The sequence below is a fragment of the Aquarana catesbeiana genome, linkage group LG01 (assembly GCF_042186555.1).
Source record: "Aquarana catesbeiana isolate 2022-GZ linkage group LG01, ASM4218655v1, whole genome shotgun sequence".
NCBI classification, from domain to species: domain Eukaryota; kingdom Metazoa; phylum Chordata; class Amphibia; order Anura; family Ranidae; genus Aquarana; species Aquarana catesbeiana.
In genome coordinates this window covers 94610105-94635378 of record NC_133324.1, presented here as the reverse complement: position 1 = coordinate 94635378, position 25274 = coordinate 94610105, and the positions used below count along the sequence as shown (strand labels likewise).

At 41.9% G+C, this 25274-nt stretch overlaps 1 protein-coding gene across 4 annotated transcripts in view; it reads right to left on the bottom strand.

Annotated features, from left to right (window-relative positions):
- Positions 1-1758: 1758 nt before the first annotated feature.
- Positions 1759-25274, bottom strand: part of NIM1K (NIM1 serine/threonine protein kinase) — a 95573-nt gene continuing 72057 nt past the window's right edge. For all 4 annotated transcript variants that reach the window (XM_073621882.1, XM_073621892.1, XM_073621871.1 and 1 more), the window contains 3 exons: positions 16840-17704; positions 8872-9140; positions 1759-8476 (listed from right to left, as the gene is read on the bottom strand). In XM_073621882.1, the coding sequence (XP_073477983.1) occupies positions 7727-8476; positions 8872-9140; positions 16840-17134 (1314 nt within the window). In that variant the 5' untranslated portion in view covers positions 17135-17704 and the 3' untranslated portion in view covers positions 1759-7726. The remainder of the gene's footprint in view (positions 8477-8871; positions 9141-16839; positions 17705-25274) is intronic.

Genomic DNA, 25274 nt, shown 5'->3' with positions numbered 1-25274 from the left:
CCTGCAATGCATTGCAAAGCAGAAATAATTAATACCATGACTTTTCAGCACATAAGCATATTTGGCAAGCCAGTTTCTGCAGGGCACTACTTGCAGCATCTCTAGATGTCACTATAAGACTATACTACACAATTTCTATCATAATCGCGACTGCAGACAAATGCATTAGCGATGTCTTTTCGTGCAGTATATTTAATTCAATGCATTGCAAGTCATTACAGCAACAGAAAGGCAAAGTGGGGTTGATTTACTAAAACTGGAGAGTGCAAAATTTGGTACAGCTCTGCATAGAAACCAATCAGCTTCCAGTTTTGTTTTCTTTTATGTCAAAGCTTAATTGAACAAATTGAAGTTAGAAGCTGTTTGGCTCCCATGCACAGCTGCACCAGATTTTGCACTCTTTAGTTTTAGTAAATCAACCTCAGTGAGTCCACCAAGATTGCATACACACAGCACCCCTTTCATTTGTGGTAAATTACATGTACTATGTTTGGCATCTAGCTGAAAAGCTAGGACTATTGCTCTCTCTGTGGAAGCAGTGGTCTCTCAGCAGAGTTCAAACATACCCCCTTCTGAGTGAAAACTACAGCTCTACAATCAGCAATTCTCATGCTCTCTGCTGATTGGAAAACCGTGTCTCAGTAGGGGGTGTGGTAGCATGTTGGGAGGGATTAGTCTTTTATACTCAGCTGTGGCTGCATTCTATAGCGCGGTGGTTCTCAACCTCAGTCCTCAAGTACCCCAAACGGGCCATGTTTTGGGAACTTTCCTTAGATAAAATAGCTCTTATCAATACCATGTCTTTGGTATTGATTTAAAGTAGCAATGCAAAGTAAAGGAAAACCTGAAAACATAGCCCGTTAGGGGTACTTGAGGACTGAGGTTGAGAACCACTGCTATAGAGAACCAGCTGTAAGGCTGGCATCACATATATGCGAATTGGATGTGGGTTTCTTCACATCCAATTCGCATGACAGGCGAGTGTGACCAGCTCTCGATGGAGCCGGTTCTCACAGGTCCGGGGCGGCCGCGGTCTGGATTGCAGAATGTGCATCTTTGGGTCCGGTTCAAGTGCGAATTCAGGCAATAATTCGATGAACCGGTGAACAGGGATGCACCAGACCCCATGCTGGGAACCGTGCCCGGAAATATGTGAACCCGGCCTAAGACTTTGCACACTTTATGCAACTGGAATATATATAGTTGATTGAAACTAAAAGTTTGGTGCTTACGGGATGAGCTATGCTTAGCTAAAGGCCCAGTTTTGCTCATGCCTGGCATACCACCCCTAAAAAAGTGCTGTTGCATGTAAAAAAGGCTAACGGGAACATTGCAGATTTTATGAAAACCTAGTTTTGCATGACAGCATCTAGGGCAGATTAATTTTGGTCACTATAAAACAGCCATAACCCCCAATAGTGTTCACCATTTGTAGCACAAGTGAAGATTTGTCATTCAGGTACACTGTAATGGGGAGCTAAAAATGACTGACCCTTGTGATACTGTGCATTCCTATGTGGCAGCTCTGCTAGTGTGTACAATATTCCATAATCTTCACTTGGGTGATATATAGAAATGAACTTTCATTAGCCTGTGATAGAACAAATGATTCTACTGTGCCTAACACTATATGCGGGATATTGTTAGGTATTGGCCCCAGTATTTAATAATAGTGACAAGTATTTAGTAATAGTGACAAACAGGTCTATGAAAAGTCCATCAGCTGTCTGCACTGCATCCACTCATCCATCTCTTAGAAGCCCAGAAGCAAGACTATGCTACATGCCAGGCATGATTTCTAATAGTTGTCTCTAAATATACAGTTTTCAAACACAAAAATGTAACAACCAATCAGAAAGAATGACTCTACCAAACAGCAGTGATCAGAAATCAGATTTTCTTTAGCGGTAACTTTTACCTCCATCACTTACCTATCAAAAAACTCATTGTAGCCATATGCAGATACACCCAGCCATTTGGCACTCCCGAGCCTTAGGCTGGGGCTACATGGGAAAAGAAGTTCTCTTCTTTCTGAGAAGTTAAACCATTTTTTTTACAATCATCTCCTTAGCATGCCAGTATGCTGTAAATGAGATGACTGCCAACAAGGGGTTAAATCTCTATGTAGCCATAGCCTAAAAAGCAACCTTCTGACTTAAAAACGACTGCTAAGGCCATGCATCATAGCATGTACAAACCGTACAGAGAACCAGTCATAGCTGAACTCATGCAAAATAATTTTTTTAATGATGAAAGTTGAACAGGTTTACCCCCCACCATCTACTCTATACCCGTTGTAAACCCCCCTAGCATCAGTTTAAGGAAAAAGGCAATTGTTCTTTCTACCAGCCATAAGATTACAGTAGGTTTGTAGCACTTAAATTGGATATAAACTATCTTATAGTGAATATAGAAAAGTGTCCATTTTGCCTAAGCTGTACCCTGAAGATGTTATGTTTTTCCTTAAAATCCTCCTGAAAAGTCGCAATGCACCATCTGTGCCTCAGAGCTGTATATCTGCAGTTTGAGATCTAAGGCACCACTGTCTGTGATTGCTAGACTGATGAAATTTGGAGATTTAGGGATCTCACTACTTTGCTTACTCAGTGCTCACTGTTTTCCTTGCTGGAGAGGAAGCTGTACCTGATTACTGGCATCGCAAGGAACTCCCTGCTTCTGTTTACTCTATGAATCTGTGCTTCCTTTTACTGTCCTGCAGCTTCTCAATCATCACTCCACCAGTCATCAGGAGGGCAGCGCTGATATGAGGAAGCAAAGCCCTGCTCCTCTACCTAGATAGCTGTCTTTACACAGCAACACAGTGCAGAACAAGGCATGGTAAGCCAGTTATGGGAAAGAGATCAGCTGTAGAGAGCCGACAGGCAATTCTGGTGAATAGATTCCACAGTTCAGGCCCTCTTTAGAGAACTGTTCCACTCAAAGGTTCATTTCAGATATAGGTAGAGATTGATGGACTGAGGAGTCACCCAGCACTGCAGCTTCTTCTATCATTTGGGGAAGCCAATAGCAAGATCTCTTTGTTGTAGTTGGCGTTGTTAGTTACCATCCACCTCTGTTTCGAGTATTGCCACCCATATTAGGGTGTTAGAACATGGTGAGTGGAACCCTTTCACAATGGTCAAACAGATGTGCAAAACCACAAGCTCACTAGCACAATTCACAAGGAATTTTTGCCAGGTCAAATAATTGCACTGTCCACCCTTTATTTAAATGTCCATTTTAGATAGGGAAACTAATTAATTTTAAAAATGTTTATTATTAAATACAAATTATTTCATGCCTTTTTAAGGAATACAAGTCAAGTCAATTAAAGGGAGCTTTTTTATATGCAGCATTTGAAGCTCTTTAGAAGGTTGGACAATTAGCTGGATCAAAATAAGAGAAACGTATCAAAAAGATGCTAATAAGCATGATAATAGCATATATAACCATTGCTTAATATAAAAAAATTGGTGCACACAGCCATGAGCTGAAAGGTGTCAATTCAGCTTCAGTTACTACTAACAATTTCTTAGTCAAGGCTTTCTCTAGATCTGATTTTTATTGTTTCCCCTGTGACTAATGGAAACATTATTTGGCAGATGTCATATTTTAATTAGGGCATTAAGCGATCCTTGTGAGAAGTGCAGCACATTAGGAGGACAAGCACAGCGTAGCAGATTATCCTGATCCTAGATGCCATTTTTACTAATCAGCCTAACACCCTTATCATTCAGCGTAGAATTGCACGTATTCAGCTGACTGTCCATCAGGAATACTGATTACTAATTCCTCACTGGTGGACTGTAACACAAAATACATGTTTTAGAAGCCTTATAGAAAACACTGTATTGTCATGTAAAGGTACAGCTTTATGGCTGTTGATGGTGTGCAGCTATAATGCCGCAAAAGCACCTTGTTAAAATCTAAACGTCCTTCACTGAGGTCTAAATTAGTGAAGATTCCTTTATCAAGACCAATGTATGGTCTTCTTCTGACAGCAAGCTCAATCAGATCAGTTGAGATCAGTCAGTGTAGAAGAAAATTCTCATTCTCATCAGGTAGAACGATGCTTAGTGTGGAATTTCCTGCCATATTGACTGATTTTTGGTGTTCACTCTTTAGTTGAGTTGTTTTTCCTGCCAAAGGGTTTGCATTTCTGTCTATCCAGATTTAAGATTAACACAACTCTGCCAAACAACACAGCCCTATCTGACAATTCTACTGCAGTTTAGTAAGACTTACAGGTCTTATCCGACCCTAGGCCCCTTTCACACAGACGGACCGATCGAGTCCCTCCGTCAGTTTTTCAGGCGGACCCGATCGGACCATCCATGGCTCTCTATGGAGCAGCGCATGTCAACGGACATGTGTCCACCTCTCCACATCAGCCAATCAGGGGAAGCCTTGTATTCATTCATAAAATACAAAGCCTCCTGTGATTAATGGCTCAGCCTGACTCAATTTTGTTCAAGAAGTGGGAAGGGAGATTCTCGTCCCGCTGCTAGAACACAGCGCTGTATACTCTATGTAGCTAATGCTACATACAGTTTATACAGTACACACAGCGGCTGCATGTCCTAGGAAAGGAAGTAGCTTGGTCCAAACAAATTACCTAAAGCAGAACTAAACCCATCGATTTAACAGTTAAAAAAAACAGTTACATTCCTGGCTGTCACATTGGTTGTGCTCTAAACCAAACTACCAAACCATAAAATGGCTGTTGTCATAACTGATCACGTGTACAGCATCATGGCAGTTGAAGATTAAACAGGGGCCAAGATATCAGCTTCCTTGGCTGAAAATGATAGGAGGGTTTAGTTCCGCTTTAAAGTTCACTAAATCCAGGAATTAAGCTTTAACACTGTAGCTCTCAATGGAAAAATAAACGTTTTTACACACAAAAAAAATGTCTCTCCATATTTCTTAGGGGAATTTATGTCATGCAACAAAACTTAAGTGCTATTAAGACTAGTCACACAAGAATTAGTCTTCAAGGGGCCAATGTCCTCCATAAAAACTGTTTCCTCTTGACTTCCACACTGACATGATGCAGTAGTTATGGGTTCAGTAAGGAATGTTCTCTTTGGGATTTTCAATATAAAAAAGTAAAGTCACAAGTGGCTCCCATATATCCCTGCCCTCACTAATTAATATACATGCCCTCCTGAGAATTCTGGAACAAATAACTGAGCGAAGGAAAAATAGTAGGCTGCCCATAACATTCAATTAGAGGTTGTTGGGGCAGATCTGTGGATATTCAAAGGGTTATAGGGAGGCCAAATCCTCCTGCAAGCAACCAAAAATTGAAAAGGTCAGTCCACCCTACAGTGCTATTTCCGTACCAGATGGAAATGGTGGGATGACTAACTGGCCAGCTTGTTATACTTCTTGAGAGCTCCGGAAGTGAGATTTAACCTCCGTAGTTCCTGACTCCATCCTACCACAGAACCCATCATCATGGTGCCACCCTCTTCTACAAGATTCTTCTAAAATAGATAAAATTCAGCAGAGGGATTATCTATGTATCATCCTGTACCCAACAAATTATAAAATGCACTTCCTGCCCTCCCACTGCGGTGTTCTATGCTTGGTATCGCTAAGTAACAGCATCTCCCCTCAGCACAAGTGTCCTCACGCAGAGCTGTAAGGCAAAGGAAGAAAGAGGATGTTGTCTATTAGATTACTTAATGTACCAAGCAAGCATAGGCAACCTCTGGTGCCTATTGGACTGTACAGTAATATTCAGCCACACTGTGCAAAAGCTGTACAAGAGAGTGTAAGAAGTACTATAAAAATGGAGACTGTTATTATCATCATCTATTTATGTGACTTTAGTCGGTCTTCAAAAAAGGCTGGGCAGAACGGAAAGGCCAATGAGTAATTAAACCAGCTGATGTTCAGCCAAAGCATAAAATTATTTTGGGCGGGAAAAACCCCCCATTGAAATAAGCCTTTTTTCGTGTATACCATGCATAACGACAACTTGCTGGAAATGTGGGAAGGTGCCTACCCAAACTTTCAACACAGGTGTGATTTTGTGTTCATATCACACACTGTCTCTTTTTAATGGCACACCAGAGCAATTTATAAATCACATCAAAATGTCTACAATGCGCAGAAAAAGCCATAATGCATTTTGATGATTTATCTAAATTGTGATTAAACATTAGAAAAATAAAAATAACTCTCATGTTCTTTGTGCATATCCAAAGCAGACCAATCACTTACAGGAAATAAGCTGTGGTTTTTATGGCTGGACTGTCAATAAGCCTACTGAATTATTCAAGAGTCTCCAAGATTCAGGTAGACAATTTCTTCCTGGTTCTTATTGCTGTAAATGGAAATCTGTAATCATGCTGGAAAATTACTGTAGCTTAATAAATAGTGGACCTTAAAACTATTATTGAGAAGGTCTCTCCCCTGTGCACTCGTTTACTGGCTAGGGGTGTCCACGACGTGGTGTTTCAGTTAATGTCTTTCAGTGACTAACAATGAGACCTTTAAACCAGTTTTCTCTCCTGGGAAATTGAAAGCTACTGTAAAATCAAGCAAGTCTTATTTCTTTGGATGCATTTTTTTATATTGTGAAAAACAAAATGAGCACCAAGCATCAGAAGACCTCATTATTATGACCACAAGAGGAGGATAGAGTCCAGAGCTTGAGTTTAGGCACTCCCATAGCTTTGAGCTATCCACAACCATCTGGTCATTTTAGGCAAACTGAATCGTAATGAAAGCCAAAAAAGATGAAATCTCCAGGGGCCCAACAAAATGAAATATAATTTCAGTTGGTGCTTTGTCTATATGGGCCTAAAGAAACTGAAAATACTGATAGTACATATTCTCACAAAAGCCCAGAATTAGCAAACTCACTAAGCCTAAAACTGCTCCAGTTCTCAAAACCACACCATGTAAGTGATGAGTCTAACTTTTTGTACAGATCTGTTTGCTGAACAAATAATGGAAGCATTGGCACACTCAGATCCCTTCTAGCAAATAACTTATATACAGGGCTTTTTTTCAGTTGGAACGTGGTGGAACTCAGTTATACCACCTCTGGCTCAGGCCCTCTGCTCCCTTCTCACCACTATCACTTGTAAACACAGAAGTCCAGCTTCTGTGTTTACAAGTGATAGCTTGGCTCCCACAGATCTGATCTCTCGAGCGGCACCCACTGAGTGCAGAAGAGGGACAAGGGAGATGCAGGTGCCCAGGGTGCAGTGTGGATGCCGACAACCCCACTGGATAATCTCTGTGCAAGTGAGTTAGGCGGAGCCACCTACAGTGTGTTGTGAGATACTAGAGAAGAAGAGGGTTGAAAGTGAGATGTGGATGGGGGAAGCAGAGGTATGCCGCTGTGAAAGAAGACTGTGTATAATCCCCCCCCCCCCCCCCCCGAACTCTGCACTGTACTGATCAGTACTATGCACTCCTGGTATTCAATGCCCCTTTAAGACCCTCCCACCGTTAGTGAAATTTACCCACACCCACTATTTAATGCGGTTTAGAGGGTGTGTGTGTAGGTGGGGAAGAGGGTTTTTGAGGGGTCGTGATTGAGTTCCTGCACCTATTTTATGAAAAAAAAAGCCCTGCTTATATAAACAATATAGTTATTAGGGAATGAAATATTTGGAAAAAGGTCTTCAAGGCATCACTGAATTTAAAAAAAAAATAAGTTTATAATCTCATGGGCACTCCTGTAAAAGTTTAGCTTCTACACATTTTATAAAATTGAACAAAATTTAGAGGTGTGCCTTAATTCTCGTCGGGTCCTGTGAGGTCTTCTTGTGTTCTTCTCCTTTGGATCTAGACTAGTAATGAGGGGAACGTTTTCCATTGCTCTTTTTTTCTGCACCCTGTGGAGGACAATCCTATACACTCCAGTGATAGAACTTCTGGAATCTTTGCCCCGATTGTTAAGGATGTGTTCCTCTGTTATACCCAAACTCTCCAAAGTGTTCTTTACTTCTGTTTCATCATCCTTGAGCGAATCTGTATCTAAGAGATGTTTTGGGTCCAGTCTAAAGGGTTCCAGAGGCTTTGGATACTGTATTCCATGCATCCATTCACTGGTCATGATGTAGTCCACACTGCACCTCTCTGAAGGTACAGGTTTTAGCATCCCCTTAATCAGTCGCTGGCAAGATTCAGACACATATGGAGGAATGGAGTATGTTCCATCTAAAATGCACTTCTTTAATTTGGCCACAGTATCTGCTCGGAAAGGCATGCTACCTGTCACCATAAAATATAAAAGTATGCCCAATGCCCAGATATCAACAAAAGCACCAATGTAATGCTCATCCCGGAAAAGCTCTGGTGCCGCATAAGGTGGAGAACCACAAAATGTGTTCAGTGTTTCTTCTTTTTTACTGATGGTGCTAAAGCCGAAGTCTCCAACCTTCACACAAGTGTTGCTGATGTAGAAGACATTTTCTGCCTTTAGGTCTCTGTGTATAATGTTATTGTCATGCTGGGTAAAAAAAAAAAAAATAGAATAGCAGTTATTAAGAAGATACAGAATAATGTATACCTGTTGTAAATTTTAAATATATTGACTTACACCAAGAGGTTTAGTGACTATATAATTGTATGAGACTTTGGGTAAAATACAGATATATAGGTTACAGAATTCCAAGGTAAGTTCTTAATATCCATTTGGGTTTGGGTGGTGCTTCGCCCAGGTTCCTCAATAAAAGTATATAACAAAAGAACATACTCATACGTATGCAAAGAAGCAAAACCACAAAATGGCTTACCTCTATGACAATATCCAACTCTCCAAATGATATTTATGTTGTAAATATTATAATCAAAGGTTTGAAATTTGTCATTGTTTGAGTAATACAGTACTGCTAAGGACCTTACCATGTGTTTCACAGCAGATACTATCTGTGAAAAGATCACTTTGCTTTCCGACTCTGATAACTTCCCTTCTGTGTTAATTTTGGCAAAGAGTTCCCCTCCAGAGGCATACTCCATTACCAGATGCAGCTTAGACAGGGTCTCTACCACCTCATAAAGTCTGATGATATTGGGGTGCTGCAGCTTTTCCATGCTAGAGATCTCTCTGGATAATAAGCGTTGGGTCTTCTGGTCCAACTTGGTCTTGTCCAAAATTTTTATTGCAACTCTTTCTGCAAAAAAGAAAAACAGGCACTGCGTTTAGCTTAGAAAGCTTGTAAAGTGGACCTTTTACATACACACAATTGAGGCTACCATTACACAGCATGTTTAATCTTGTTACACACTTCTTTTTATGTCTTATGTCTATGTCTCTTTATGTCTTACATAAAGGATCAAGAGGTAAACCTTACCACATTACATGTGTACTTTCAGCCAAGGCACACATAAGTCATGTGATTATATTAGTAAAACTAATTCTACATTGAGCAAATGAGGGATAGCATAAAGTCTACTTTATATGCAGGGAAACTTTTAGACTGTAAAGAACATCAAACATGACAAAGGAGAGATGCTTTTTGTTTCGGTGGCTGCACTAGGTTTCTTTTTTCAGCTGTCTCGGCCCGTTCAGCAGGGACTAGCCGACATTCAAACCATCCATGGGTAATGGGCAGGTTGAATGTACCCAAGTTGATCCATCAATCGACTTTGGTACTACCAGCATGCTGGATTTTTACATGCAATTATTGCCAGCGGCTATAGCTGCTAGCAATAATCACTGTGTTCTCTCGGCAGCGGCGGCTCCCCATGCCGCCTTGCTGCCAGAACACAATAGCTGCGCTTGAGGGATTCCCCATCAACATTGACTGTGTTGATGGGGGAATTAAGCAATTTCTGTAAAAATTGCATTATCTGTGGCCTGCTTTTGTCTGGGAATTCCAGTAGCTTGTGTCTCTCTTCTCCACTAAGATAGGATCTTGATTGGCCACAACTGCACTGGGACTTTGGTCACTGGCTGAGAGGAGAGTGGATATGAGGAGGGAGAAAGTTCACTGAGCACTGCACTCTAATGCCGCGTACACACAATCGCACATTCCAACAACAAAATCCATGTTTTTTTTCCGACGGATGTTGGCTCAAACTTGTCTTGCATACACACGTTCGCACAAATGTTGTCGGAAATTCCGAACGTCAAGAACGCGGTGACGTACAACGCGTACAACGAGCCGAGAAAAATGAAGTTCAAAAGTCAGTGCGGCTCTTCTGCTTGATTCCGAGCATGCATGGAATTTTGTGCGTCGGAATTGTGTACACATGATTGGAATCCAGATCTCAAATTTTGTTTATTGGAAATGTCTGATGGAGCTTACACACGGTCGGAATTTCCAACAACACGCTCCCATCGAACATTTGTTGTTGGAAATTCCGACCGTGTGTATGCGGCATAAGGCTGGGTTCACACTATCTTTGCATGCGGCTCACAGCAGGGGTCCGGTGCATCCCCATTCACCGTTTCAGCCTGAATTTTTGGCTGAATTCGGACCTGAAACGGAGCAAAAGATGCAAAGGGCTCCTGTGCAAATTTGCACCGGAGCTGCAGCGGAGATATGTGAACTGGCTCCATAGAGAGCCGGTCAAACTCTCCTGCTATTGCGAATTGGATGCGGGGAACCCACATCCAATTCACAATAGTGTGAACCCAGCCTTATACAGGAAATGTGTTAGGACATCCATGGACTGGTAAGTCATTGGATGTCCTATCTAAGGACTGGTAAGCTGCAATATATTACATTTTTGTTTTTGGGTTTGGATATGAAGTGTAAAGTCTTCATCCTTTGCACAGATTTCCACTTAGAGTTCTATTGCTGAATTTAGACACAAATGTCCATAGGTTTCCATAAGGCAGAAGTAAAACAATGAACAAAAAATTCACAATTTGTAAGGATTGGCACTTTACCTCTTGTTTTTGGCATTGACCTACAAGTGCCATTATGGAAAATGCAGGCCTTTGTCAGAGAACTTTTTACATTTACTGGCTCCTTGCTGTATTGCTCATTACTGGATAGTGGCTTCCCAAGAAATTAAGAAAATTAAAAACAGCATGTCTCCACTGCTTTGCTGGGCTATTAGGCCTGTTTTGCTGTAGAACACAAGAGCTTTTATGACATTCAAATGTGATTTGCTCCAAAAATAACTTTTTTTAACAAGTAGAGCTGACATAATTGAATGGAAATACAGGTGTAAAAGCTGTGCTCAAAGGATGCTACAATGATATAAATAATATAAATTGTGAGATCAAAAAGCAGCCAGCACCAAAGGTCTAGTCCAAAAACCTCACAATAGACAAATATATATAAAAAGATGCGGCGCTTTAAAAATAAAATTAAATGAAAACATAGATGAAGGGAAAAGAAACTAAGGCACAGTCTTATCCTCATAAAATGAAAAATAACCTAAATATATGCACAAAGATATAATCAAATGGGTGATGCTAGAATATATAACAATTGAATATAGAGGTGAACACTAATATCCAAAAAAAAAATATCAGCATGTGAACAATGACAAATGCGAAAAAGGAGAAAAAAAAACCAAAGTATAAAGTCCACAAGATGAAGGAGTGATCCGTGATTGAAAAGAAAAGTGCCAAAAAAAGCAGGTGAAGATGCAGGTAGGGGAATCTTCTATATCACGTCACACCCAGGGTGTAAAATCAAATGCGCTTACCGGATCCTGGTGACTGCTATTACGGCAGTCTAAAACAGCACAAGGAAATCGGTCTCCCCACAACCTTAGCGTACAGCAACCGTAAGCAGTAGATGATTCTCAGGGGTATAAAACAAAAAGACAATCCATAGCGTAATATGTCCGAACAGTTGATTTATTAAAAAGGAATTGCACTTACAAGATCATGATGACAACCAGCGTGTTATCATAATAACAAACTTCTGCGTCTCCATCTGTTGCCTCCACTTCCTGGGTTCATGTAAAGCCCAACCAAGAACGGACGTGATGATGTCGTAGGCTCCTCCCTATGCGTTTCGTCACGATAGGACGTCATCTGGGGATTGGCCAATCCTTCATCTTGTGGACTTTATACTTTGGGGTTTGTTTCTCCTTTTTCGCATTTGTCATTGTTCACATGCTGATATATTTTTTTTGGATATTAGTGTTCACCTCTATATTCAATTGTTATATATTCTAGCATCACCCATTTGATTATATCTTTGTGCATATATTTAGGTTATTTTTCATTTTATGAGGATAAGACTGTGCCTTAGTTTCTTTTCCCTTCATCTATGTTTTCATTTAATTTTATTTTTAAAGCGCCGCATCTTTTTATATATATTTAACATAATTGAATGTCCTATTCTCCACTGGTTTGCCACGTTATTGCCTGTTCCAATACAGAATACACCATGGTATGTTTCATGAACATTGGACATTTCATCATGCTATGCAATTACTTTAAAGCTCAAATGAACTTTCAGTTTAAATAAGCTAGATACATTTCAGATGCATCAAAACAAAAGGCGTACAAAATCTTTTAGTTTATTTTCTTTGGAAAGCAGCCACAGCCTGACTTGAAAAGCCTGTTCCCTGCCAACATGCTGCAGAGAAGGACCCTTGCTCTACGTGTGGAAGCAGCGGTCAATCTCCAGAGGATTGACATGTCCCAAACTGAGTTAGACCTATAGTTCTGTAATCAGCAAAGCTCATGCTTCCTGATAATTGACAAGATCTAGCTTTGGCTCTGCAGGCAGGGGGCAGGCTTTCCTACTCAGGCTGTAGCTGATTTTTTAAGACATTTAACAGCATTCCTAAAATAATTTAAAAAATATTTCTTACCATTTTAGCTATTTCTTTGGAGTAGAATTATATAAAGTACACTACAAGCGAGTTTCTATTGCACTTAATAGATAGCAATCTGCAGATAAGTTTTTTTTGTTTTTTTTTAAGATATGATCTATTAAATTTCGAATGATCTATACAAAAAGAAAAAAACACAAGAAAGAAAGAAAAAACAAAAAAACACACTATAAACAAAAAAAGGGGGGGGGGGGGGGGGGGGGTACAAAACTACAATGTCTCCCATGTCTCGTTGGATTGCACAGATCACAGAAATACATTGGGTGGTACAGTGTATAGGGCTCCCAGTAGACCATTATCATGGCTCTAGAAAGAACTTATTGTGAGTGGCCTAGGAATCCATTTGCCCCATTTTATTAAAATGTTTTGGCTGTTTTCTGAGTTCAAAGGTGAGTCTATACAAGGGGAGGGTATCATTAATGAGTTTAAGCCATGCGTGTATCGCAGGAGGGGATGTTCCTTTCCAGGATAGTCAAATCTTTTTTTTCTTTTTTTTTTTGGAAAAAATACAGGATTCCCAATAAACATTTAACATAGTTAGATACAGGTAAATCACTAAAAATGCCAAGAAGCCGATTCTTAGGATGTAGGAAATTAAGAAGACCCAATGCCATAGAAAGGAAGGAGCCAATTTCCAACCAAAGTTTTTTCACTGCAGGGCAAGACCGAAAGCAGTGAATTAAGTTGGCATGAAGCTCACAACCTCCAAAGCAGTCAGCCAAGTACACCCATTCTTTGTAGCCGGGCAGGGGTAAGGTGACTGTGATAAAAACATTTCTGTAGGATCATTTTATCTTTTGAGGAAATTAAGGAGCTTTTAAAAGTCTCACTAAATTCAGTCCAATCAGTAATTTGTATATCTAGTAAAGACCATCTAGCTTGAGCAATGGGAAATCTAGGGTTGGAGTCAACCACAAGGGCAGAGCAATACTCTGAGTTTTGTTGTGCCAAAGCGTCGTAGTAGTTTCTCAAGAGGTGAAATCAACAAGGGGATATCTAACGATCCAAATTGTGCTTTTATGGCATGACAGATAAGTTTATTTTAAAGTGCATTAAACTAGAATGCATAAACCAGCCCTTGCAATCTATAACCTATTGTTGGGACTGTTACTGTTACAACTGATAGCCAAATCTGTCAGCATAGTACAGCCAGGGTTAATAATTGTAAACATCATTTTTTACAGTCCCTTCGCTAAATCTGCTTTGCAAATTTTACCTACAGGTAAGCTTAAAATGGATCTTACCTGTAGGTAAAATGAATATCTCCTAAATGTGCACTGTTTACGAGATATTCCTATGAGTAGCAGTTAGTGTTGTCACCGACACATGCACACTGCACTCTCAATGGACACCATTTTTTAAATTTATTTTTTTATTTACTACCGCTTTAACATTGGATAGAAGGGGAAAGCTAGTTAGTTACGCTAAGTAAATAGGAACATGTAAAGAAAAATATATAAGATAGGCATTATACCAATTTGACTGCAAAAGAGGAAATACACTTTAAGCTGAAAGTTCAAGGTTTTCAAAATGTTGGGGATTACTGTGTGACTCTGCTACCAAAGCATTATGGGCATTTCACTTCATTAGAGGCTGCAGAAGGACTATGTTTATAATCAGGCATACAGTATTCTGCTTGTTATACCTGCAATGATATAAAGAGTATCAGCAAAACAAAATCAGGAAGCGGAGTCTACATAGGTGATGTGTAAATATGGCTTTTCCCTCATACATATACAATTACAAACTACACACAGCAACAATATTTTTAAAGGGTATCCGTGGCCAAAAATTTTTTTTTAGGTTTTAATGCTGTCTGGGGCTTCATAAGAGAGATTTTTCCTTAGTTCCTTTTCTAGGAACGCTTTAACATAAGTGTATATCCTGTTCTCTGATAAAGATGATACAAATAAGGCCGTTGCCACATTAGCGCTTTTGACAGCTGCCAGCTTTTCTGAGCACACCTATATTAATTTCAGTAATCCACAAAGGTTTTCAGTAGGGCTCATCACACATCAGCCCAGGCCCATGCACCAATGGACCAAAAACACAGTTGTGTTCATGTTTGGTCTGCTCAAGTGTGGCCTTGTACCAATATCCAATGTATCCTGAAGTTACCCCGTTACTCACAAAGATGAACAGAGGTGCAATTCAGCAAGCACAAAAATAATGGATCTTCACTCCCAGGTAAAAACACCCTTATTATGTACAGTATCTCACAAAAGTGTGTACACCCCTCACATTTTTGTAAATATTTTATTATATATTTTCATGTGACAACACTGAAGAAATTACACTTTGTTACAATGTAAATAGTGAGTGTACAGCTTGTATAACAATGTAAATTTGCTGTCCCTTCAAAATAACTCAACACACAGCCATTAATATCTAAACCGCTGGCAACAAAAGTGAGTACACCCCTAAGTGAAAATGTCCAAATTGGGCCCAATTAGCTATTTTTCCTCCCTTGTGTCATGTGACTTGTTAGTGTTACAAGGTATGATGGGAAGCAGGTGTGTTAAATTTGGTGTTATCACTCTCACTCTCTCATACTGGTCACTGGAAGTTCAACATGGCACCTCATGGCAAAGAACTCTCTGAGGATCTGAAAAAAATAATTGTTGCTTTACATAAAGATGGCCTAGGCTATAAGAAGATTGCCAAGACCCTGAAACTGAGCTGCAGCAAGGTGGCCAAGACCATACAGCGGTTTAACAGGGCAGGTTCCACTCAGAATAGGCCTCACCATGTTCAACCAATAAAGTTGAGTGCACGTGCTCAGCGTCATATCTAGAGGTTGTCTTTGGGAAATAGATGTATGAGTGCTGCCAGCATTGCTGCAGAAGTTGAAGGGGTGGGGGGTCAGCCTGTCAGTGCTCAGATCATACGCCGCACACTGCATCAAATTGGTCTGCATGGCTGTCGTCCCAGAAGGAAGCCTCTTCTAAAGATGATGCACAAGAAAGCCTGAAAACAGTTTTCTGAAGACAAGCAGACTAAGGACATGGATTACTGGAACCATGTCCTGTGGTCTGATGAGATCAAGATAAACTTATTTGGTTCAGATGGTGTCAAGCGTGTGTAGCGGCAACCAGGTGAGGAGTACAAAGACAATTTTGTCTTGCCTACAGTCAAGCATGGTGGTGGGAGTGTCATGGTCTGGGGCTGCATGAATGTTGCTGGTACTGGGGAGCTACAGTTCATTGAGGGAACCATGAATGCCAACATGTACTGTGACAGATTGAAGCAGAGCATGATCCTTTCCCTTCAGAGACTGGGCCGCAGGGCAGTATTCCAACATGATAATGACCCCGAACACACCTCCAAGACGACCACTGTCTTGCTAAAGAAGCTGAGGGTAGAGGTAATGGACTGGCCAAGCATGTCTCCAGACCTAAATCCTATTGAGCATCTGTGGGGCATCCTCAAACGAAAGGTGGAGGAACGCAAGGTCTCTAACATCTGCCAGCTCCGTGATGTCGTCATGGAGGAGTGGAAGAGGACTCCAGTGGCAACCTGTGAAGCTCTGGTGAACTCCATGCCCAAGATGGTTAAGGCAGTGCTGGAAAATAATGGTGGCCACACAAAATATTGACACTTTGGGTCCAATTTGTACATTTTCACTTAGGGGTGTACTCACTTTTGTTGCCAGCGATTTAGACATTAATGGCTGTGTGTTGAGTTATTTTGAGGGGACAGCAAATTTACACTGTTATACAAGCTGTACACTCACTACTTTACATTGTAGCAAAGTGTCATTTCTTCAGTGTTGTCACATGAAAAGATAGAATAAAATATTTACAAAAATGTGAGGGATGTACTCACTTTTGTGAGATACTGTATATACAGTACATGTAACATGCCCAATCTCTGTACAATCTCCAAAATGTGAGGACCCACCTAAACAATCATAAGCTTAAGTTTGCATCCAGTTGGGCAGACCACTGCAATGTGTAGAGAACTAAAGGAGTTTGGACAATGAGATTGCAACATGTACAGTTGGCTTTAGATAGGTAAATGGCACCATTTTTATTGGAGGCTATTGCCAGTTTAAAAACATACCTTTGGTAAGCACATGAATCCCGAGTTTAACTTGTGAGAAATTCCCACTTCCTATCTCTCCTCGAAGTCGATAAAAGCCAATTCTTTTGCAAAGAGTGAGTTCTTTGACTGTCTTTTCATCATGTGACATGTCATGTGTCAACTTCTCAAAGGGTGTCAACTTGCGCTGCTTCCCCTCGCCATCCTGCTCATAGCCGTCTGGGCGAGTATAGTCTTCCAGGCTGTCCTGCCGATTCCACCTGGCATACCTCTGATTCCCTCCTCCATTCATGTACATTGCTGTCATGGTCAACATTTGGGCGTCTTTAGTAAAAGTGTCCTTCTAGGGCAAAATTTAAAGCTTAATGGTCACAGTTCACAGCTGCATGATATCCCAAAAAATGCCAAGACTGGACTTCTGTGGCATCCTGGATTGTCCAGATAGAAGACAATGCACTAAAATTCCTTGATATTAAAAGGTTAATTGGTTCTAAATGAAGTAAATGTGTCCTTTAAAATGCAGCCACTGACTTCCCAAAGCTTCCAAGTCCTTATGTGGGAGATACTGCAGCCCCTTTAGTTTCTTGTACCAGTACAGAAGTTTCTGTGTCCTTATTCAGTTTCATCCTCTAGCAGTGATCTGTGTTCTTCTTTACACTTTCCAAAATTCCGATATGGTATCTACTTCAGCTTTGGTCTTCCTCAAGATTCACAGATCTGCAGTGGCTGGCTGCTTTGGGCTCCAGGGAAATAAGTTACTTTGTAGGTCATGTGACGGGACAGAGCAGGATTAAGCGTCTGCAATGTCACATTAGCCTCCTTAGTGTAGACAAGTCTGCATTAGCTGCTTGAGCCTGCTAAAAAGTGAGCCAGACGTCTAGGTTCACTAAGGAGAAAACAAAAGAGAATGTCATTAAGACTTATGAAAATCACTTTCCTCATATGCATGCAAAGAGAGGTGGCCTTAGGATCGAGTAATTTCTCGGAGTTCAAGGCTGCAGCAAAATGTGCAAAAATAACACAATTACTAATATATTTATAATAACCTTCCATTATGTATACACCACTAGCACAAATGTTAACATGTAACTCCTGTCAAAACTTTTTTTTTTTTTAATTTTGGATAAAGTAGAAAAGGATAAGAACATCTGCTGTCTGTATTACCATTGGGGAGATTTCTACTGACTTCCTCTGTCGGTGACAATGTTGTCTTCTGGACAAGAAGTACAGGAAAATTTCCAACAGGAACACAGACTGCAATAAAAGCTGATGAGGGTTCTAGCCTTAAGCTGGCCATAGATGGCCATGGCATCGAATTTTGTCCATTTACTGCTGAATCAGCTGAATCAGCCAAAACTCAAGCAGTGGGTGGCTTTGCAAGCACCACCTGAATTGACAAAAATCGATTTAAAATTGACTAAGCTGGAAAATTTTTAGCTGAACAGATGAGATGCAGTTGGCAGTGCCATTGTATTCAGGCAGCCACGTGTGCCGTGGCTGATAAATACAAAAGCCAGCAGTGAAAATTCTTCCATCCATGCTTATAGCGTGGATGGGGGAATCTGTTTATTTTCTCTCATTCAGGCCACATAATCAGTAAGGATAGAGCAGGATGGGACAGAAGTATACAGTGGGATTTAGTGATAATGGATTCATATAGGACAACAGAAGGCATTGATGATCAATGGTGGCAGAGCTTAGAATGGGACTGCAGAAGATAGTGGGATTCAGTGATGGTGAACCAAGGCAGCAGTAGAGAGTGGGGTTCAGTAATTTAGTAGTTTATTGATGGAGTGGGATAGGGCAGCAAGAGGCAGCGGGGTTCAGTGATGGTGAAGGGGGATGGGGAAGTAGTAGGTAGCAGGCAAAGGTGATGGTAGAGAAGGATGGAACAACAATTAGAAGTAGGGTTCAGTAATGGGGGAGTGGGAAGAGACAGCAGCAGCAAGTGGAGTTCAGTGATGGTCAACTGGAATAGGAAAGCAAGTGAATAGTGAAGGGCTATCACCAATGTTTAGGGACCAGAAGCGTCTGGTCTTCACCAGAGTCAATCAACATTTGGGGATGACCTTGTGTGGTAGGAAACTCCTAATGTGTAGGAGTTCGAATTTAGTAGGTGGGCAACTATAGACAGCATATGCGTGAGCATCTAACTCACTCCTCATTCTCCCACATTTCAATGTTGGTGCCACGTGATTGGCCGCTCAAGCACTCTGCATTTTCCTTTGGAAGTGGAGTCTTCAGTCCTTTGTAAGCTCACAACTTGAAGCCAACACAGGGCTAACTATGCTTACTCTCACAAGCCAAATACAGGACTGGTGTAATGAATGGAAGATGAGTAAAAGTAGTTGGTAGGCTACTATTAACATGAACCTGTTGATTTGCCCTATACAGGCAAAGCACATGCTCCCTTCAAGATTAAATACCTTCTTGAGAGATTTTTTTTGTGGAAATAAAGTCCAAGCAAGGAATGTCTGAGAAGGTCTTATATACCCCCCCCCCCCCCCCAGCTATTTCTGATTTTTATTATTGAGTGTCAGTAGTGACAAAGTGATGGAACCTGATAACGCTGCAAAGAATAAAGCCTTTCCCATTATCTCTCTGATACGCTATTAACTGATTATTACTGTTTCCTGGCCACATACAATTACATTACACTGGGACAGTCAATCAAGACTTGCAGAACCTTCAAACGTCTTATGTTTACAAACTAGTAACATTCAGAGATTAAATGACATTCCACATCCACCTTGAATATAGAGGAAAGGTTATTCCAAGAAGTCCCTGAAACTGACAACACAGTGAGAAAGTGAACTTAGACGGTAGGGGTTACCAGTGTCAGATTCTTCACTCAGAGACAACAAATGAAACAGAAGAACCAAAGAGCTTGAAGTTGCATGGGAACCAAGAAGCTCCATGCACTTCATTATTATGTATATGTCAGTGCAGGCTGCTTCCATTCTCAGTGCCCCACTGTCATTGACATAGAGAAAATGTAGACCTCAGCAAAAGAATTTAATGTGATGAAGCGAGAGAAGCACCCTGAAGCTGTTTTTCATCATCAGAAATCTTCAAACATTGTATGACACAAAGGAAGAGCAGAGAATAAAAACCATTATGGTATTCAGCCATAAACAAGTACTGGCACTATCCTTGTAGAGAATGTGACCTTTCTATATTTGTTATGACTATAAAAGAAGATTTTTTTTTAACACAAAAAAAGATAAAGAAAATGGACTGGACTTTCTGGCTGCTAAAGAATTAGTGAAAGAGCTAAAGAATTAAAGGAAACATCTACAGAAAGACATACTGTATGTAGGCTGCTGTTGAACCCCCCCCCCCCCTAAAAAAAATATCTCTGACTTCAATACTTTTTGAGTCACTGACCCTGAGCAATATTAGTTCCGGGATTCAATAAAAAGCAAGTCCATCCAGCATTTCCCTGTTATGGGTGGAGTGCAGGGAATGTAGAGAAAGAGCACCTTTGTCTGCCAGCTGGAGACCATACCAGCCGAGATCCTAGCCTGAGACTGGGAGTGAGCACAACAGGGGGCAGCACAGCACCTGCATCACTGCCACAGGGAGACTGGAGCTTCCACTTACCCTCTGCTTCCCAACGCTCATCACAAGAGGCTTTCAGGGAGAGACCGAGGGCCCCCCCCTTCCACAGCGAGAAGTCACTGCAGCACCCTGGGGACTGATGAGAGGGCTATTCGCCCATTACTGATACTGCTAGCAGAGACTGAGCCACTGAGAACAGGACATCAATTGTTTTTTTTTTTTTTTGAAAAAAGTTTTTTTATTTTGCACAACAAGTATACATATCACTCGTATTACACATATTCCATATGTTCCATTGGCACAGGAATTCCATAAATATAACAGTCATATTACAATTTTAACATATGCCCTTCTCATCGTCAATTCTGTCAATTGTTGGTGTACACGTGCATTTTCTCCCCCCCCCCCCCTATAACAGAACAGTACACTCCCCCTTCCCTTCCCTCCCACCTTCTTCCCCCGGGATGTCTGCATTTCGGTATGCTTGCCCTGTCTCAGGAGCCAAGAAAAAAACCATATCTAGCCCATCTAGAAAGGGGAATCAAACATTTTATTATCATCTCTCAAGCCTTTTTACTCTATCACTCATACAGCATATTAGGGCATCTCCATATCCAGAGTATTCTCAGAGTCTATCCACCTAGACCAAACTTTCCTAAACTTCTTGGTAGCCCCTCTAGCCTCGTAGGTCATTTTATACATCATTAAATCTGCGTTTATTATTTTAATCCACATCCCCAGCGTCAATTGTTCCTCATGTATCCATCTCCTTGCTATGAGCTTTTTAACACCAAAATACAGGATCCTTAGGAACAATTTAGTGTGGGCATTCACATCCTCTTGATCAAAAATCCCAAGTAGACATCGCATCGGAGAGCAAATATTCGGTAAAGCAAACTTATCTGATATAAATTCAGTGACCTGAGACCATAATGGTCTCACCTTCATACATTCCCACACCATATGTGCAAATGTGCCCTCCTCCTTCCCACATTTATGACATATAGCAGAGTCTCTCCTATGCATTCGATGCAATCTGGTCGGTGTATAGTATTGTTGGTGTAAATATCGATATTGAATCATTCTGTCCGTGGATGAGATAACAGACACCAAAAAAGTGTCCAGTACCTCCTGCCACAGTTCCTCCGACAACTCCGGGACGATCACCTCCCATCTCTCCCTGGCCTTAGAGGTCAGAGTTACCTGACCCGGACCCACCGCCCCGTAATATCTGGAAATCCTCTTTGACTCATCCGGGTCAAGCAGTACTCTTTCCAAATCTGTATTCTGGACACATATCTCAGACCCTCCAAACTGGGTGTATGCTGCGTGCCTCAATTGTGCATATCGGAAGAGCCAAGACCTCGGCACTCCAAATTGCTCCCGCAACTGGGTGAACGTGCACAAACGACCATCACTACAAATTTGGTGTAGATATTTAATACCGTATTTTGCCCATGACCCTGGTCCATCAGAGAGTTTCATAAACTCCCCCAATGATCGATTGTACCACAAGGGACTGTTAGGGGACAGCCATAAGGGTTCGTCACCTCGTCGCTGAGAGCACAGGTGAAAAACCCTTCCCGGTAACGCCATCACCGAACCTATCTTCCTACCCGGAACCCCCCTCCTATATAAGACATTCTGCAGGGTCTCCTGTGATGTGGCAATTGCAGCTTCCAACAGGGCAGTAGCATTAGGTGTCTGTGGAGACAACCGCCAGTGGAGGAAAGAGAGCTGTGAGGCCATAAAATAGGAGCGCAGATCCGGAAGGGCAAGTCCCCCCAATGTAACTGGTAGTTTCAAAACCTTTAAAGAAACCCTGGGAGCTTTAGACCCCCACAAAAAACTGACAATAATGGAGTCAATATTCTTAAAGACCCGCAATGTCACGAAGACCGGGGAGTTCGAGAGGACATATAGAAACTTTGGCAGGAAGATCATCTTGAATAGATTTATCCTTCCCATCAAGGTGATCGGTAAATTCTGCCACCTTTGCACTTTTTCCCGAAACTTCCCCACAATTGGTGACAAATTGGCCTCCAGGAACTTGGAAATGGGGAGTTGAATCTCAATTCCCAGGTATCTGAAAGATGGAGATAGTGGAATGGGGCATCCCAGTGGAACAGTCACCCCCTCATCTATAGGGAAAAGAGAAGATTTTTTCCAATTTATACGGAATCCAGAATAATCTCCAAATTTCTGTATCAGTCGGAAAGCCTCTAGGAGCGAGGGTCCAGGATCCTGCAGATATAAGAGCATGTCATCTGCATAGAGTGACACTCGCTCCTCAAATTCCCCAATCCTCAATCCAGTCAACTGTGAACTAGATCTCAGCTGTACCGCTAAGGGCTCTATGGCCAGGGCAAACAGTAGGGGTGAAAGTGGACACCCCTGCCTGGTGCCCCGAGCAATGGGAAAGGGATCTGATATAATACCATTGACCCGTATTCTAATCAAAGGGTCCGTATACAACAGCCGGACCCATGAGATGAACACCGGGCCAAAACCATAAGATTTCATCAATTGAAACAGATACGGCCACTCAACCGAATCAAAGGCCTTCCTTGTATCCAAGGAGGCCACCACCCTAGTCCCGGAGTTGTCATGGACCGTCTGAAGATTCAAGAAAAGCCTCCTGATATTCATCTGAGTGCACCTACCCTGAATAAATCCTGTTTGGTCTGCGTCCACCAGCTTAGGAATGACTGACTGCAGTCTGCTTGCAATTATTTTTGCCAATATCTTTGTGTCAACATTCATTAGCGAGATCGGGCGGTAGGAATCACATTCCCGAGGATCTTTCCCCCCTTTAGGTATCAGGACTACCAAGGCTTCTCTCATAGAAGGGGGCAACCCACCGCCCATCCTAGCCTCATTAAACACTCTAAGCAAGCGGGGAGCTAATCCATAGCGATAGGTGTGATACCATTCTGATGGGAAGCCATCCAACCCAGGAGATTTTCTAGGGGGGAAGGAGGCAATTGCCTCCTCCACCTCCTCTACTGTAATGCCGGCCTCCAAAGCAGTGCTGTCGTCCTCCTCCAATTTTGGGAGATCAATGTCCGCTATATATGTTTCCACTGTTTCTGACCCCAGAGGAGCACAAGACTTGTATAATTCTTTATAAAAAAGGACAAAAGTGTTCAAAATATCCGTTGAGTCACAGACCTCCAACTTACATTCGTCGAAAACCGATTTAATATGTACCGGAACGTATTCCGGCCTTGCCAAGTATGCCAGCAATCTGCCATTCCTGTCACCAAATTCAAACAAACGCCGACGTTGAGCGAGGCCAAGCTTCGTAGTATGGTCTGTTAGTGCTGTCTTGTACTCCCGTGTTGTCATCCGCAATGTCAACAGCCTCTCCTCAGTGGGATCCCTGACATACTCTGCCTCCGCGAGAGAGACCTCTGTTTCCCTATGCTGTAGTGTGGAGGCCAACTGCTTCTTAAATCCCTTTACTTCCGCCATGAACACCCCTCTCAACGTGGCCTTAAAGGCCTCCCACTGAAGCAAAAAGGACCCAGAACCGGCATTATCAGCCCAGTAATGTTTGATGGCCTCTGTGCACTTAATTTTTATATATTCTTCCTGAAGCCAACTAGCCTCCATCCGCCAAAGTCGCAACCCAGGCTTCGGTCCCAGATTAAGCTCCAACAGCATAGGGGAATGATCAGAGAGAGCCCTGGGCAGGTAAGACATCTTCTGAACTAATGGCATGCCCTCCCCTTCCGCTAGGATAGCGTCTATTCTGGAGAGTGTCCCATGCGTTTCGGAGTAGCAGGAGTATTCCCTAGTATCAGGATGGTGAAACCGCCAGACATCTCTAAAGCCATGAGCAGACATCCATCCCGCCAGTGGGGCGGGAGCGCCACTCTTCCCCCCCAACCTGTCCAACACTGAATCAGAAACTGAATTAAAGTCCCCCAATATGAAGATCCTCCCCTCCGCTACCTCATATGTATCCTTCATCATATCATCCAGATGAGTTAGCGCAAAGGGAGGAGGAACATATAGATTCACAAATGTCAATGTCATGTTCATCACTTTCAAAACAAGTATCACATATCTCCCTTTAACATCTGTTCTTACTGCTTGAATGGATATGGGCATGGCCTTGGTGACCAATGTAGAAACTCCCCTCGCATACGAGGAGTAGCTGGAATGATATGCCCCAGCAATGTGAGCCCTTTTTAAAGAGAGAAGCCTGGAGCCCTGCAGATGAGTCTCCTGTAGGAGTATCAGGTGAGGTTTGTATTTTTTTATATAGTCAAACACCAGGGAGCGCTTGAACTTAGCATTTAGGCCTCTGACATTCCAGGCCACCACCCTCAAATTTACCTCCATGTGAGATATGAAGAAGCAGAGACAAGAGACGAGTGGAGGTGTTCCCTCCACTCTTGGGTATGGTTCTCTGTAAAAACGGGCTTCCAGGCTTCTCCCCTCACATACATTCCCCCATACTTTATACCTTGGGCAGTACCTAATGCAGAATCCACAAGTAAAGATAATTCCATCTGTGCATTAACATAAACCCTTTGTCCCAGTAAACAGCCCAACTGCCCCCACCCCCCTCCCCGCACCCAGCCCCAACATGCCAGGCACTTTTTTCCCATAACCAGAAAATAAGTAGGTAACAGAGATGCGACTCAAAAAACCGTCACATGAGACCAGTCGCCAAAAGGGCGGCCAGTTCTACCCGTATTTGTTCAAGAACCGTTCACCTGCTATTGAACAAAAAGGGGGCAAAAACATTAATCAAAATCTACTAATAGAAAAATATATTGCCTAGAGCATTTTGCAGACTTAGCATATATTGCTGGCAATTGACATAAACAGTCCCGTACAAAACTTTTCCCCCTTTTCCCTCTCCCTCCCCCCCCCTTCCCTCT